General features: G+C 45.3%; 1 protein-coding gene across 1 annotated transcript in view; it reads right to left on the reverse strand.

Annotated features, from left to right (window-relative positions):
* Positions 1 to 3377: 3377 nt before the first annotated feature.
* Positions 3378 to 14859, reverse strand: part of col5a2b (collagen, type V, alpha 2b) — a 338815-nt gene continuing 327333 nt past the window's right edge. The window contains exons 53-54 of the mRNA XM_072477992.1: positions 11638 to 11880; positions 3378 to 5856 (exon numbers count right to left, since the gene is read on the reverse strand). Coding sequence (XP_072334093.1) covers positions 5710 to 5856; positions 11638 to 11880 — 390 coding nt within the window. The 3' untranslated portion in view covers positions 3378 to 5709. The remainder of the gene's footprint in view (positions 5857 to 11637; positions 11881 to 14859) is intronic.

Consider the following 14859-nt stretch of genomic DNA (forward strand, 5'->3'; position numbering starts at 1 on the left):
AATGGAAAAATCCATTGACCTCGGACAGGATTCTCTGGTCACCGGGCGAACGCGGCCGGAGAATCCTGCCCAATGATTTCTAACCCATTACTTTAATTGAAAACAGCAGACCTTTGTCCTTTTGCAATGTCACTTCCACAAAAAAGTTCCATTTGGCTCAGCAAATATTTTCCTTTTGAATCTATGTTGATTGGTTTTTGCTCGACTATTATTCAAATACTCATGATCATGTTCACTCATAATTGATTTCATTATTTTACCCAAAAGGCTAATAGATCTGCAGTTGCTCAGGCCTGTTTTGTCATCTTTTGTGACAATTGAAAATATGTTATTTAACTTCCTATCAGTTCACCAGCTTATTCAAAATAACCTTGATCGTTTACATTTCTCCATACTTTACCAATGCAAATTTGGTTCTGCCATGAGGTTTATTTAGCCTCCTTTACGCTTCCATTTCATTTGTATTGAAATTGTTAATCTTGGATTTCACAAATCATGGAAAATTCATTACTCAAGACTTGCCCCCTCGTGCTTAATTTGGAGGGTATGTTGGGCAGAATCTGCCGATATTTTGGCAAAGTGGCGGTTTCAGCGAGAAAATCGGAGAGAAGACGCCAGCGAGAAATCATGGGCGTCATTCTCCGCCGGCGGGAGTCTCCGTTTTGCCGGCGCCGGGGGGTTTCCCGACGGCGTGGGGCTGCCCCACAATGGGAAACCCCATTGACCGGCCGATGTTACGGAGACTCCCGCCAGCCGGTCGGGGCAGAAATATGGCGGGGCGGGTAGGAGAATTTCGCCCCAGGTCCTATTGCTCAGCACATGAATCACATTTTCATTCTTAATTTTGACTCTAATATTCGATCAAGATATGATTAAGCCATTGAACTGGAAAGGAATGCGTTTGCCTGTAGTCGGGGCGTGTGATCTGAAAGAAGTTGAAAATGAAATGAAAAATGAAATGAAAATCGCTTATTGTCACAAGTAGGCTTCAAATGAAGTTACTGTGAAAAGCCCCTAGTCGCCACATTCCGGCGCCTGTTTGGGGAGGCTGTTACGGGAATCGAACCGTGCTGCTGACCTGCCTTGGTCTGCTTTCAAAGCCAGCGATTTAGCCTTGTGCTAAACAGCCCCTTTTGTTGACATAACCACAGAATAAAATAATCAGTAAATGGTTGGATATGGAGGCTGGTGACTGGAGGAAGTCGCTGGATTAGAAGAAAGAGTGACAGAGTGGACAGAGTCTCACAATATTCTCGAGTTAATAGAACTGGATTCTCTTCACTCACGTTGTGTAGATGGTTGAGCTTCAAAGAAATGCAATTCCACTGTTTGTTTCTAGAAGTGATGGAACAGTATTCACAATGTGGTCCTGCCCTCCCAGATCATAACCTGCAAACGTCTGCTGTTGGCTTTTGCCATACCATACCATACCCCTCTGACTTCTCATCTTGATAAGAAACCCAAATACCCTGCCTGCTAAATTTCAAAACATCAAGTTCAATATGTATCTTAGGTGCCCACAAAATCATATTTTTCTTTATTTACTCCCAAGATGTGAACATTGTTGGCAATGCCAGAATTTATTCACTGACAGTGGTAGACCTTTTTCTCACACTTCAGTAGTTGTACATAACTGCTTGTTAGGTCACTTCAGGAGGGCAGTTGAGAAGCAACATTTGGCCAGACCAAGCAAGGACACAGATTTCCTTTACTAATGGATATTATGGAAATAATTGGAATTTTACAACAATCCAACTCATGGACACTTTTACCAATAACACTTAAGCTCTTCAAGCTGAACACCCATTTCCAAACTGCAACAGGAGGAATTAACGCTGTCCTCTCTGGATTACAAATTCAAGTCTCTAGATTACTAATCCAGTAAACAGTATGGGTTGCATAGGAACATAAATAATTCTGATGCAAATTAATCTAGCAATATATAAGGCTCGGAATTCTCCGGCCGTTGGGATTCTCTTTTCCTGCTGACAGCACATCCCTACCCACAGTTTCCCGGCAGCATGAGGTGGCTTCAATGGGAAATCCCACTGACAAGTGGCAGAAGTAGAGAATCCCGCTGCCAGTGAACGGTGCGCCGCCGAGAAACATGCGGCTCGGGGACCGGAGAATCCAGCCCAATTTCTGACAAGCATGAGGAAGTAATGGAAAAGAAAATGGTACAATTAGTTTGGAAATAGGAAGAAAGAATTCTGATCATTTATCTGTGAGGTGTCGGACTGTTTAGCTGCATCCAGCCCCAACTCCCAAAGTGCAGGCTTCATGCAGCTGACTAAAACCCCTGGGTAATCTTACCAGGATTTGTCAAGATTGGCAGCTTGAAAAATCCAATATGTCACTCTTAGCAAATCCCTGTAAATATGTTCTCAGATTGCAGCAGAATAAGACCCATGTATTGGGAGCCAACATCAGTATCAGGCGTCTAAATGCTGCAAAGGAGCAGCTTTTTCTAGGAGGTGGCTGGTATGAAGGCCCCAATATGAACAGGAAGGCAGCGGAGGACTCCAGCCGTGAATAATTTTGAACAGGTTTCCACCTGACAGTCAGGTTGATTGCCTGGTCACCGGGAACAAGCAGTAAGTAATGAGAGGAGGAAATAACCAAGGACCCTGGGTATAGGCCCCAAATTCAATGGAGGCAAGACTCCAAGCCATGACCATAGGACTAGGGGAGAGGATAGGTGAGGGGTTGGGGAGGTAGAAACCTCACACGAGTTTTGAGACTGGGGAGGGGAACCAAATGTTTCCCTGATGCCTGCGGGCAGTATTACTGCTTTTTCTGGCCTACACGGACTGCCAAAAGGTGGTTTTGTATTTATCTTGGACAGTTGGAACTTCTAGCCATGGATCTGCCTGGCAGCCAACAGCAAGAGCTTTCCCTTAACCTACAGTTCAATCAAAATGGGGATGCCAAAGGCTGTGACTTTTTTTAAAATTTAGAATACCCAATTAATTTTTTCCAATTAAGGGGCAATTTAGCATGGCCAATCCACCTACCCTGCACACCTTTGGGTTGTGGGGCCGAAACCCACGTAAACACGGGGAGAATGTGCAAACTCCACACGGACAGTGACCCAGAGCCGGGATTGAACCTGGGACCTCAGCGCCGTGAGGCAGCAGGCCAACCCACTGCACCACCGTGCTGCACCGGCTGTGACTTTTAATGTTATAAACAATCCAGTCTGTCTTTTGTGGGATCCTTGTTAACAGACTGATTTAGGTCTGTGAAAATTTAAACCAATGTGAATGGAGTCAGTGTGCTGAATCTCACTATTTTAACCCACCCCATCGATTCTTTCCTGCCTGTTTGAGCCATAAATCTCAGCTTGTGTCAAAGGAATAAAATAGCAGGCAATTGGCTCCTCTTTTCATGATGTTTATGTACAGCACTATAAACAGGGAACAGAAACAGTAGTCACTATTGTTTACATAACATTAATCACTGCACTTCAAAGGCATTCTTCAAAATGCAAAGGAAATTCTGAGAGATGTGATAAAACATTACATAATAGCAAATAGTTCTTCTTTATGGACCGGCATTCGGTTTTTGTAGGGTGTTTCAAGTGCAAGAATGTCCAGTGAAACCTAGATTAACATTAGAACAAATAACCCATGTAAACCGTGTTTCCTTTGTTAAAACAAATTACAGTTAACCCTTTGTTCTATTGAGTGTTTACTTCATTAGTAAACACAATAAAAGCTTAAACACTATAAAATTGCTTCAACATTTAATTTTCCTATTCATTTTAACTGTTACATAAGAGCAGTTTCATTAAAGCGAAGATAATTAAGTAGGTCTTACAGCAAGTTAAAAACATAGAAGCTCCCTCCCCAAATCAGGGCAGGCAAAGTGCTACACAAGTCTTCAATTGGAGTGATTTCTGTGGCTAAGAATAAAAAGAAACACATGGATATAATAACTCTGAGCCATCTGGAAATATAAATTCCTATTCCATCTCGTTAATCTAGTACAAAAACTTTTTCAGATAACATGTTGCAGAAGCATTTGAGTTACAAATATATCTTCAGTTAGCCTTAAATCAAATCAATGCTATTTAAAAGCAGACCACAATAAAGGCAAAATGTTACCACAATATAAAACAAGTAATAGGAAACTATGTAGAGAAATGGAAAGAAAATGGCCTTAATGAAGAAGTGCAACCTCACAAAATAATGAATCAGAAGAATGGCCAACTGCAAGTGTTTTGAGATCTGAATTGACCAATTAAGCATGCAATTGAATACATGTCCTTTTCTAGTAGCATTTTGAAAGGCAATGTACAAAAAGCAAGGGCCTGAACCACTGAAACTTCAAAGAAATAATCGTGTAAATAAAATAACTGGGTTCACCATATCAGTCATAGCAAAGGTAATACATTTGGCAGTTGAATATAACCTGTAATAGCTTGATATTATTGATGTAAACATACATTTTTCATAAATTATATTTTATTTCCTCTGCATTGGATGTTGGATGTTTCCCCAGCACTTTGAAATAAATTGCAGACCTATACACTTTTAACAAAGATGCCTTCTCGTCTATTGGACTCATTGTAATATTGATTATGCCAGTACTGTTAAAAGCAGTAAAGCAGGTTGGAGCGATAGATACTTTGCAAATGCCATGATCAGACAGCCACGGAAGTTTATGAGTTTGCAATCACTACTGCGGGGAAGGGGTGGTGGTGAGGGAGCAACGGGGAAAGACAGCGGGGGAATCAATCAATTCAACCAAAAAATATTTCTGGTTTCCTTGTAAAATGGTCCTTTTTATTGGAGAATTAAAGAACATTGTTGAAGAGATAGAGAAAGAAACATTGCAAAATGGACTTGCCTACATGTTTTAACTTTCCAGACATGCAGACTTCACTATTACTAATTCTACTAAAAGGTCAGGAACACCATTCATACTCGAAGAAGTTGACACGACAGTAATATCAAAATGAATATCAACATGCCATTAATGTTGTGGGTCTACTGCTACTTCATCAAAAGCATGCAGGAAATAGGATCTTTATTAACTAGCACCATCATTTCTTTCCTCTGTCTCCTGTTTCTGTAAACGGACACAGAAGGAAGCCTGGAAATATAGCACCTGGAGAACAAAGGAACAAAGACAAGAATCAAAGTATCCTAGCTTCTGACAGAGATGAGGTAGCTTAAATGTAGGGAGTTTTTTTTAAACTACATCTTTTATACTTGCGGTAGGTAAGCTTGAATTAGCATATTCTAATTAGTAGATAAAAGGAGAGATTTCACACTCACAGCCAAAGGGCAGCGCTCACAGGAAGTGTGGATCAGAGGACTTGGGATACAAACGTGTAGCCCGATCTCAAACTCAGGCTTCTTGACACTGCACCAAATTAGCCCCAACAACTATTAGATAGAACATTCTCAGAAGTGAACATTTCTGAAACTTATATTTTGTTTTGTTTTTTAAAGTTTTAGAGCGAAAACCTTACTGTTTTCATTCCTGTCACATGAGAGCCAATAGTTGTTACTATACTAAAAACTCCGGAATCTTCCATAGTTTTTAATCACATCTTAATTTTACTAACTGGGTTCATATGAACAATAAATAATTGTTGTGAAGGGCTGGAAGTTGTAAGTACTTTATATATACAGTGCTGATTGGATCAGCCATTAATTCAATAGTCCAGGAATGTCTTCAAAGTCTCCAAGTCCTTTTATTTTACAAGAAGCAAACTGGGCCAATTTCAATGCCAAATTCCTGATTGGGAGCACCAATATCCACAGGTGCAATATCCACAATTGGCAGACGTGCTGTGTTCTGTGTTCGATATTCAAAGACTGTCTTGCCCCAATTATCAGTATGTTTCTGCAGAGAAATCACATAATGACAATGAACGTAATAAAAGATTTATTGCAACAAACCATGCCACTTGTAATATTATATTACAGCCATGTATATTTTGATCACGGACTATACTGCCGCATGGTCTCCATCCTTCATAGAGTCAGAGAGCTTTACAGCACAAAAAGGTGCCCTTCGGCCCATCATGTCTGTGCTAGCCATATTCAAATCCCATTGGCCAGCACTTGGTCGGTAGCCTTGTAAGCTATGGCATACTCCCATATGCTTCTTAAATGTTATTAGGAGATTTGTAATGTAAAGAGTTTAAAATATGCCAATTACTACTCAGTTGAGGTGGTGGAGATGGTTGACAGCTCAAATTCCTAGGTGCACACATCAACAAAATCTATCCTGGTCCACCCACGTCGATGCTACGACTAAGAAAGCACCATAATGCCTATACTTCCTCAGGAAACTAAGGAAATTTGGTGTGTCCACATTAACTCTTACCAATTTTTACAGATGCACAATAGAAAGCATCCTATCTGGCTGCATCGCAGCCTGGTATGACAACTGCTCAGCGCAAGACCGTAAGAAACTATAGAGAGCCGTAAACACAGCCCAGTCCATCACACGAATCAGCCCCCCCCCCCCCCCCCCCCATTCATTGACTCTGTCTAAACCTCCCACTGCCTTGGGAAAGCAGGCAGCATAATCAAAGACCCTTCCCACCTGGGTCATTCTCTCTTCCCACCTCTTCCATTGTGAAGAAGAGACAAAAGTCTGAGAACACAGATTCAAAAACAGCTTGTTCCCCATTGTTACCAGACTCCTGGGGCGGGATTCTCCACTACCCAGCGGGGCGGAGGGGTCCCGGCGGGATGGAGTAGCGTGAACCACTCCGGCGTCGGGCCGCCCCAACGTGCGGAATCCTCCGCACCTTCAGGGGCTAGGCCCGCCCCAGAGTGGTTGGCGTCCCGCCGGCCGGCGGGATAGGGGCTTGGCGCCACGCTAACCGGCGCCGAAGGGCCTCCGCCAGCTGGCGCGAGTCAGCGCATGCGCGGGAGTGCCAGCGCGTGCTGGCATCATCCCCGTGCATACGCAGAGGGATTCGCTTCCGCACCGGGGATGGCGGATGACCACGGCCTCCGGTGTGGAACAATATACAGTGCCCCCACGGCACAGGCCCGCCCGCGGATTGGTGGGCCCTGACCGCGGGCCAGGCCACTGTGGGGGCACCTCCCGGGGCCAGATCCCCCCGCGACCCCCCAGGAACCCCGAAGCCCGCTTACGCCGCCAGGTCCCGCCGGTAAGGGACCTACTCTAATTTACGCTGTCGGGACCGGCTACAGACGGGCGGGACTTCTGCCCATCGCGGGCCGGAGAATTCGGGCAGCCCCGGCGCCCATTGAATCGCGCCGGACCCCGCCATCCTCCGAGGCGGGCGGCGCGACTCACGCCGGGCCAGTTTTTGGGGTGCGGGAGAATTGGGAGGACGGCGGGGGCGGGATTCACGCCGACCCCCGGCGATTCTCCCACCCGGTGGGGGGTCGGAGAATCCCGCCCCTGAATGGCCCTGTTATGGACTGAACTGATCTCTCCACACATCTTCGCTACTGTGTAGCACTACACTCCATATGCTTCATCCAATATCTATATCTATGTATTTACTTTGTGTATTTATTGTATGTCCTATGTTTTTCATGAATGGAACAATCTGCCTGGACTGTATGCAGAATAATACTTTTCACTGTACCTCGGCACACGTGACAATAGATATAAATCTATTTTGCTATTGCATTCATGTGTATTCAAAGCTTTGATTCATGTGCATTCAAAGCTTTGACTGAAGATTTTAATATATGTATCTTATCTTTCGAGATCCTGGACTCTCAATCAGCCTTTATTGAATCATTCGCTGTTCCCAAACTCACCTGATTTTCAAAGAGAATTCAGTGCAATGATTATACTTGATTTCATTGCACTGCAGCATAGATTTCTCTACACAGGGAATGATAATGAGTAGATTTGCCACTGCTGCAATCACAGTGGATTACATTTTTCTAACTCGTCTGTGTTTTTTCATTACCAGCATTTGAAGAGAAAAGGAAAAAGTTTGTACCCATTAAGCTCCTTCCACACTTGCAGAATCTTGTTTTACAATGGAGAAATTTGGACAGAAAACAGCCACCAATTAGTATTTAGGAAGCTTTCACAAACAACCAAAGAGTTGAATGACCAGTTAATCTGTATATGGTCGCAGAAAGAAGAATGTCTGCCAGGACAGTAACACACTGTGACCTTTTATATCCACCAAAAAGACAGAAGAGATTTTGGTTGGAACTCTCATCTCTAATACCACATTGCTAACAATTAACTCTCTCAGACTGGTATAAAAGTGTCAGCCTAGAGTCTGCACTCAAATAGAATTCCTACAGTGCAGAAGGAGGTCATTCAGCACATCAAGGCTGCACCGACCTTCTGAAAGAGCACGATACCTAGGCCCACTCTCCTGCCCTATCCCCGTAACCCCACCTAACCTGCACATCTTTGGACACTAAGGGGCAATTTTAGCGTGGCCAATCCACCTAACCTGCACATTCTTGGACTGTGGGAGGAAACTGGAGCACCCGCAGGGAACACATGCAGACAGTGCAAACTCCACAAAGTCACCCAAGGCCGGAATAGAACCTGGGTCCCTGGCGCTGTGAGGCAGCAGTGCTAACCACTGTACCACCACATGATGCCCTACAGTGAGGCTAGCTCGAATCTATGACCTTCTGACTTAGTGCGAAGATTGCTACAACTCACCCAAACCTCCACCTGTAAATTTAACTATGCATTATAACAGAAATACATTTACATTGGTCGATGTACAATACGCTAAAGGGTATAATTTAAAGTGAATAAGATATATGGCAATCTAATTTATACATATTTTATTGTCCAAGCAGGTTACACATTTGTAATATAATTAAACTCTTCCGCAAGCTCAACAAACTACTCAAGGTAGGTCAATTCCTGTATATGCTGAATTAGCTGACTTCGTTCAGGGCAACATACAAATGGCCTCACCGTCACCCATGTTATAAGGAGGGGAAAAGGAGGCAAAAAGGTTCCCACTTCTAATTGCTATTCCAGGACCTCTGCTGGAGGTGTAATTGTGGCTAGAATTCTCCCCCATTATGATCAAGTAGTCGCTGCTTAAATTCACACAGGTAGAATAGCTTGATATAAGAAAGGTGGCCATTAAAATACAGTCACTAGGTGAGAACTTCTGTCTGTTCACGGCAGCAGGATCTTCCTACCCGCCAAGGACACACCCCTGCCACGGGTTTCCTGGTGGCATAGGGTGAATTCAAGGGAAATCCCATTGACAATGGCGAAACCAGAAGATCCCGCCACCGAGAAACACGCTACAGGGAGGCCAGAGAATCTTGCCTATCAACTTTATCAGGGGAAAAGGGGAGAGAGAAAGCCGGCAAAAAATATTTCTCCAGTTGGAAGTAAGGATGAACAAGACACATGGGGTGGGATTTTCCAGTCCTGTCAGCTATAGGGATTGTCTGATCCTGCCGTAAATCAGTGGACCTTTGGCTAGCCCGCTATTGCCCCCTGTGGTGGGTCTCAGCGCTGCACAGCTGGAAGGTCCTGGCCATGGAGCTGAATATATCAAAGGCGTTATTTTCGCGTGTTTTCAGCTATTCTGGACTTTTGCTCATCATTCAGTCTTTTGTAACATAAATCACTTGAAGTTCCTCAGTGATTTCCCCCGAATCTCTACCAAAGCCACGTGACAATCTGGAGAACTCTCTGCTGGAAGACCGTATATAATCATCACAGCCAGGGTCCTACAACAACAAAACTATCTTTCTCCTGTATTTTTCAGAGGATTGTCACAGATATGATGGCCTGGAATTATGGGGATGTTGAGAATGAACTGTTAGCCTTCGCCATCATTACCCCTCTGCACCGGACCACAATTTCAGGATTTTAACACAAGTGCAGATTAACACAGGAATCATGAAGCGACAGTTCGTCATTCGCTGCTGGACTGCCCTCTCCTCTCCCTCCCCCTCCAACCTCCCCTCCTCCACCTTCCCCCCTCCAACCTCCCCCACTCCACCTCCCCCACCACCTCCACCTCCCCCTCCCTCAACCCCTCCCACCTCCCCCCTCCACATCCTCCCTCCACCTTCCCCCTCCACCCTCCACCCCCCTCCACACTCCACCTCCCCTCCACCCTCCACCTCCCCTCCACCCTCCACCTCCCCTCCACCCTCCACCTCCCCTCCACCCCCGCACCCCCCTCAACCTCCTCCACCCCCTGCACCCTCCTCCACCTCCCCCCATCCTCCCAATCCCCGTCCCTCCCTCCCCACTCCCCGTCCCTCCCTCCCACTCCCCACTCCCTCCCCTCCCCCTCCACCCCCCCTCCCACCCTCAGCAATCAGTGAAATCAATTAATCCGGCAAGAACTTCCCCATTTCGTCTCTCATCTTGCTGTTAGAAACCCCATAAAAAGTTTAAACAAAAGACAACGCTACAGTCAAGAGGGGGAGATAATGGTCCCACCACAGGGATTGCTAGATTCTCAGCACAGCTTTTTCCAAGGTCAGTGATGATCATTATCACTTCATCTCTGACTGCCGATTAAGGGCTGATAATTTGCTTTTCAGAGTTTACTCCCAGTGAGAGCTAAACAATGAATTGTTTAAACCATAAGTTGAAAGTAGTCATTCTAATATTCAGACTTCTAATAAGGACTCATCATTCTCTTGTGGGTAAACACCAAACTTCAGGATAAAACTGGCAAAACAGCAACAATTTACTGAGTTTTGACACAGAATACTCACTGAAAACAAATCTGCCACTGTTTATTCTCAGTGTGAGATTTGTATATGGAGGAACAGGAGAGAGCAGGAGAGCTGGAATGAGTTCGGGAAACACGGAAAAATGAGGGTCCCCTCAGGTTTTGCCAAATTTAACAGCAGGATCTGATTGACATTTTCTTATTCTCTGGTTCCCAGCTGCAGTCTTACAGACTGGGAGGCTGGCTGGCTGATGTACAGGTTAGGCTGTGGCATCATCGGCCACCTGAGGGGGTGGGTGGTGAGGGCCAGTAGCTCATACATTGGGGTAGTTTGATGGAGACTGGAAGATGGAGAGGAGAATCAGACACCCAGGGTGAAGGTGTGTAAAAGGTCAAACGTCAAGGGCCTGGTACTCAAGGCAGGGATGGTTATGAGAGGCTGGGAATGTGGGCTGCGGCCTGGGAGCATAAAGTGAGATCATAGGCTTGAGGAGTAAGATTAGAGGTTTTATGAGAGAAAGATCAGGAGGAGATTGGAATGGCTGTGGTGGTGTGTGTGGGGGGGGGGGGGGGGAGAGGATGTCTATGGGGGAGATTGTGAGGTAGGTACCCAAGACCAAGTATGTAAACTGAAAGAAATGTACCTCTTGACTCCAGCGGTCCCCACTTTCCTTCAGCTGTTGAGTTCAATTTGAAATGGTGGATTGATATGAGGCGGCCTCATTATCATATTTGAATTGACTCCATATCTTTTGTGATCAGTTGGCCGCCCATTTCCAGCTCTGCCTCACCTCCGTCTTAACTGGAAGTGGGCAGGTTGGGGGTTGGGTGTCAGGATTCAGGTTTTAACATTTTAACCTCTCATCTGACCAAAGCTGTCTATCTGGAGGCTGAAATCCCCCTCCGTGGAATCAATAATGTGTACTATTATTAGTTTTGAAAGGGTAGCAACACAAATGGTTCCAAGTAAAATTAGATACTTTAGTACTTACAGTGCAGCCGTCTTCCAGTATAGTATATTTGAATCTGTTATTTCCCTCTGCTTTGATCTCAATGTCATTGGCACTCTTAAGAATCAATGCTTTCTTAAGGTTGTCAGCCTGGTCATCCATATAAGCAATGCTGTTCTTACAATGATAGGTAATATTTTGTGAAGCTTCTTTTGATAGAAGGCGGAGGAATGTTGTCTGGATCATGACGGTATTCGACGCGTGTTCTTTGTCCCCATAACTGAACTGTAGAAGCGAAAAGGATTTTCAGCAAATGATTCAAGGATGTTCTGCAACATTAAACATACACTGCAGACATGTGAACAAGAGCAGGCCATTCAGCCCATCGATCCTGCTCTACCATTCATTTAGATTTTATGTGGTCATCTACCTCAACACTATTTTCCCATGCTTTCTCGATATCCCTTAATGTTATTAGTCTCCAGAAATGTCTCAATTTCTGTCTTGAACATACTCAATGATTGAGCTTCCACAACTCTTGGGGGTACAGAATTCCAAAAACTCACCTCCCTTTGAGTGAAAGAATTCCTCCTTAACTCATTCTTAAATGGCCTCCCCCTTATCCTGACATTATGTCCCCTGGTTTTAGACTCACCAGTCAGGGGAAACATCTTATTTGCATCCATCTTGACATGCCCTGTAAGAATTTTGTATGTTTCAATAAGGTCACCCCTCATCCTTCGAAACTTTAGGGGATACAGACCAGGACCGGGATTCTCCCCTACCTGGCGTGGCGTGAACCACTCTGGCGTCGGGCCGCCCCAAAGGTGCGGATTTCTCCGCACCTTTAGGGGCCAAGCCCTCACCTTTAGGGGCTAGGCCCGCGCCAGAGTGGTTGCCGTCCCGCCGGCTGGCGTGGGAGGCCTTTGGCACCACGCCAGTTCGGGGCCGAAGGGACTCCGCCGGCCCGCGGAAGTCCACGCATGCGCGGGAGCGTCAGCTGCTGCTGACGTGATCCCCGCACGTGCGCGGGGGGTTACCTCCGCGTCGGCCATCGCGGCGGCTATGGCCGACGCGGAGGGGAAAGAGTGCCCCCATGGCACAGGCCCGCCCACGGATCGGTGGGTCCCGATCGCGGGCCAGGTCATTGTGGGGGCACCCCCTGGGGCCAGATCGCACCACGCTCCCCCCCCCCCCCTGGACCCCGGAGCCTGCTCGCGCCGCCTGGTCCCGCCGGTAAGGGAGGTGGTTTACTTCACGCTGGCGGGACCGGCATTACAGCAGCGGGACTTCGGCCCATCGCGGGCCGGAGAATCGCTGGGGGGGGGGGGGGGCCTGCCAACCGGCGCGGCGCGATTCCCGCCCCCGCCGAATCTCCGGTGCCAGAGAATTTGGCGGCCGGCGGGGGGTCAGAGAATCCCGCCCCCTGTCTCCCCTCATAAAACAATCCCACCGTCCCAGGGATTAATCTGGTGAACATCCATTGCACTCCCACCGTGGCAAGTGTATCTCTCCTCAGATAAGGGAACCAAAACTATGCACAATCTTGAAGGCGAGGTCCCACCATGACTCTATACAACTGCAGCAAGACATGTTCACTGCTGCACTCAAATCTCCTTGTGATGAAGGCCAACAAACCAATTGCCTTCCTAAGCGATGGTGTAGTGGCACTGTCACTGTGCTAAAGATACAAGGGAATGCCCTCGGGCTCAAATCCCATCACAGCAGATGGTGACATTTGAATTCAATAAAAATCGCTTATTAAAAGTTTGACTCCATATACGCAGATCCACTCTTAAATTTAGCATCTTGCTAGGCCATTGAAGGGTAATTATGGATGGGCAATAAATGCTCACCGCAGGTAGAGATGCCCATATCCTATGACCAAATGGGGAAAAAAATGTTTACTGCACCTGTATGCAAATTTAAATGAACAAAACAACCAGGTCCCTTTGGAGGCTGGTCAATGTGAAACAACTTACTGAGTGGAAAACTTTCTACTGAATACAGTCAGAATCCATCTAATACACATTATTAATTTTCCTCCGAATTGGCATCAGATTAAGGCATGAATAAGGTATTAGTTCCTCAAATGGGTACATCTTCAGGTACACTGCATGCTGTAGTGCTGCTTCACTATCAATAGGGGCCAGTGTTGCACTACACAAAGCAATGCTTCAAATCTTACATAACTCAACGTCACCATCTGCTGGCTGAAAGATGGCATATTTTTTTAAATAATTATTTATTTAATACAACACAGAAGATTTATTCCAAATATTCACAAATTGTGATATCTTTAAATTATCTTTTTCATCCCAAGCTTAGCAATGAAGGAGACTTTCTACCTGGTTATTTGTAATGGCTCTGAAATCACAATATCGGATACCAGAGAGAAAAATACTTCCACACTTCTCTTCCCACTATTTTAAAAGGCTGTTCCCTGAATATTTTTTGCGGGGTGTGGTAGCGTAATGGCTACATTAATGGGCTAGTAATTCAAAGTACTGGATTGATTGGTACTGGGATGCAAGTTTAAATCACTTCACCACAGCAGCTGTGAAATTTCAATTCCAGTCATTAAAATAAATCTGATGTGAAAAGTTATCAGTATTGTCGACCGTGAAGCTACTGATTGTTTTGTTTTTTTAAGGACAATCTCATTCATTCTGGGAAGGAAAGCTTCACTCGTTATCAGGTCTGATTACACATGATTCCAGATCCACCACATATATACATCTGACTAGATCTGAAAAGCCACTTAATTGTATTCGACAAGGAAAATTTGTGGCAATAAATGCTCCGCCCTAGTCAGTGATATCCATATTCTGCGAATGAATAATAAAACTGGGTCGATGTTTGCATCATATCTGGACCTTCCAGCAGCCTGTTAAATGTTTGCCCATGAGTGCCCTCGTGCATAATTATATGCTTACCATAGAACTACAGAATCCTCACAGTGATGAAGGAGGCTATTCAGTCCTTGGGTCTGTACCACCCCTCTGAAAGAGCACCCTACCTACGCTTAGTCGCCTGCCCTACGCCCGTAACCATCGCTGGACACTAAGGGGAAATATTAGCATGGCCAATTCACCTAACCTGCACATTTTTGGTTAGGTGTTTTAAAAAGCAGTAGGCCCAAACTAAACAAATAAACTCTTCCTTTATAATTACCAAATAAAGTGTTTTATGTTCTTAAATCCTGATACCCTTAAATGTTGCAGGTTTGCTGCAAAATGTTATACCTTGGGGAATTTCTGTAGA

The sequence above is a fragment of the Scyliorhinus torazame genome, chromosome 2, assembly GCF_047496885.1.
Source record: "Scyliorhinus torazame isolate Kashiwa2021f chromosome 2, sScyTor2.1, whole genome shotgun sequence".
NCBI classification, from domain to species: domain Eukaryota; kingdom Metazoa; phylum Chordata; class Chondrichthyes; order Carcharhiniformes; family Scyliorhinidae; genus Scyliorhinus; species Scyliorhinus torazame.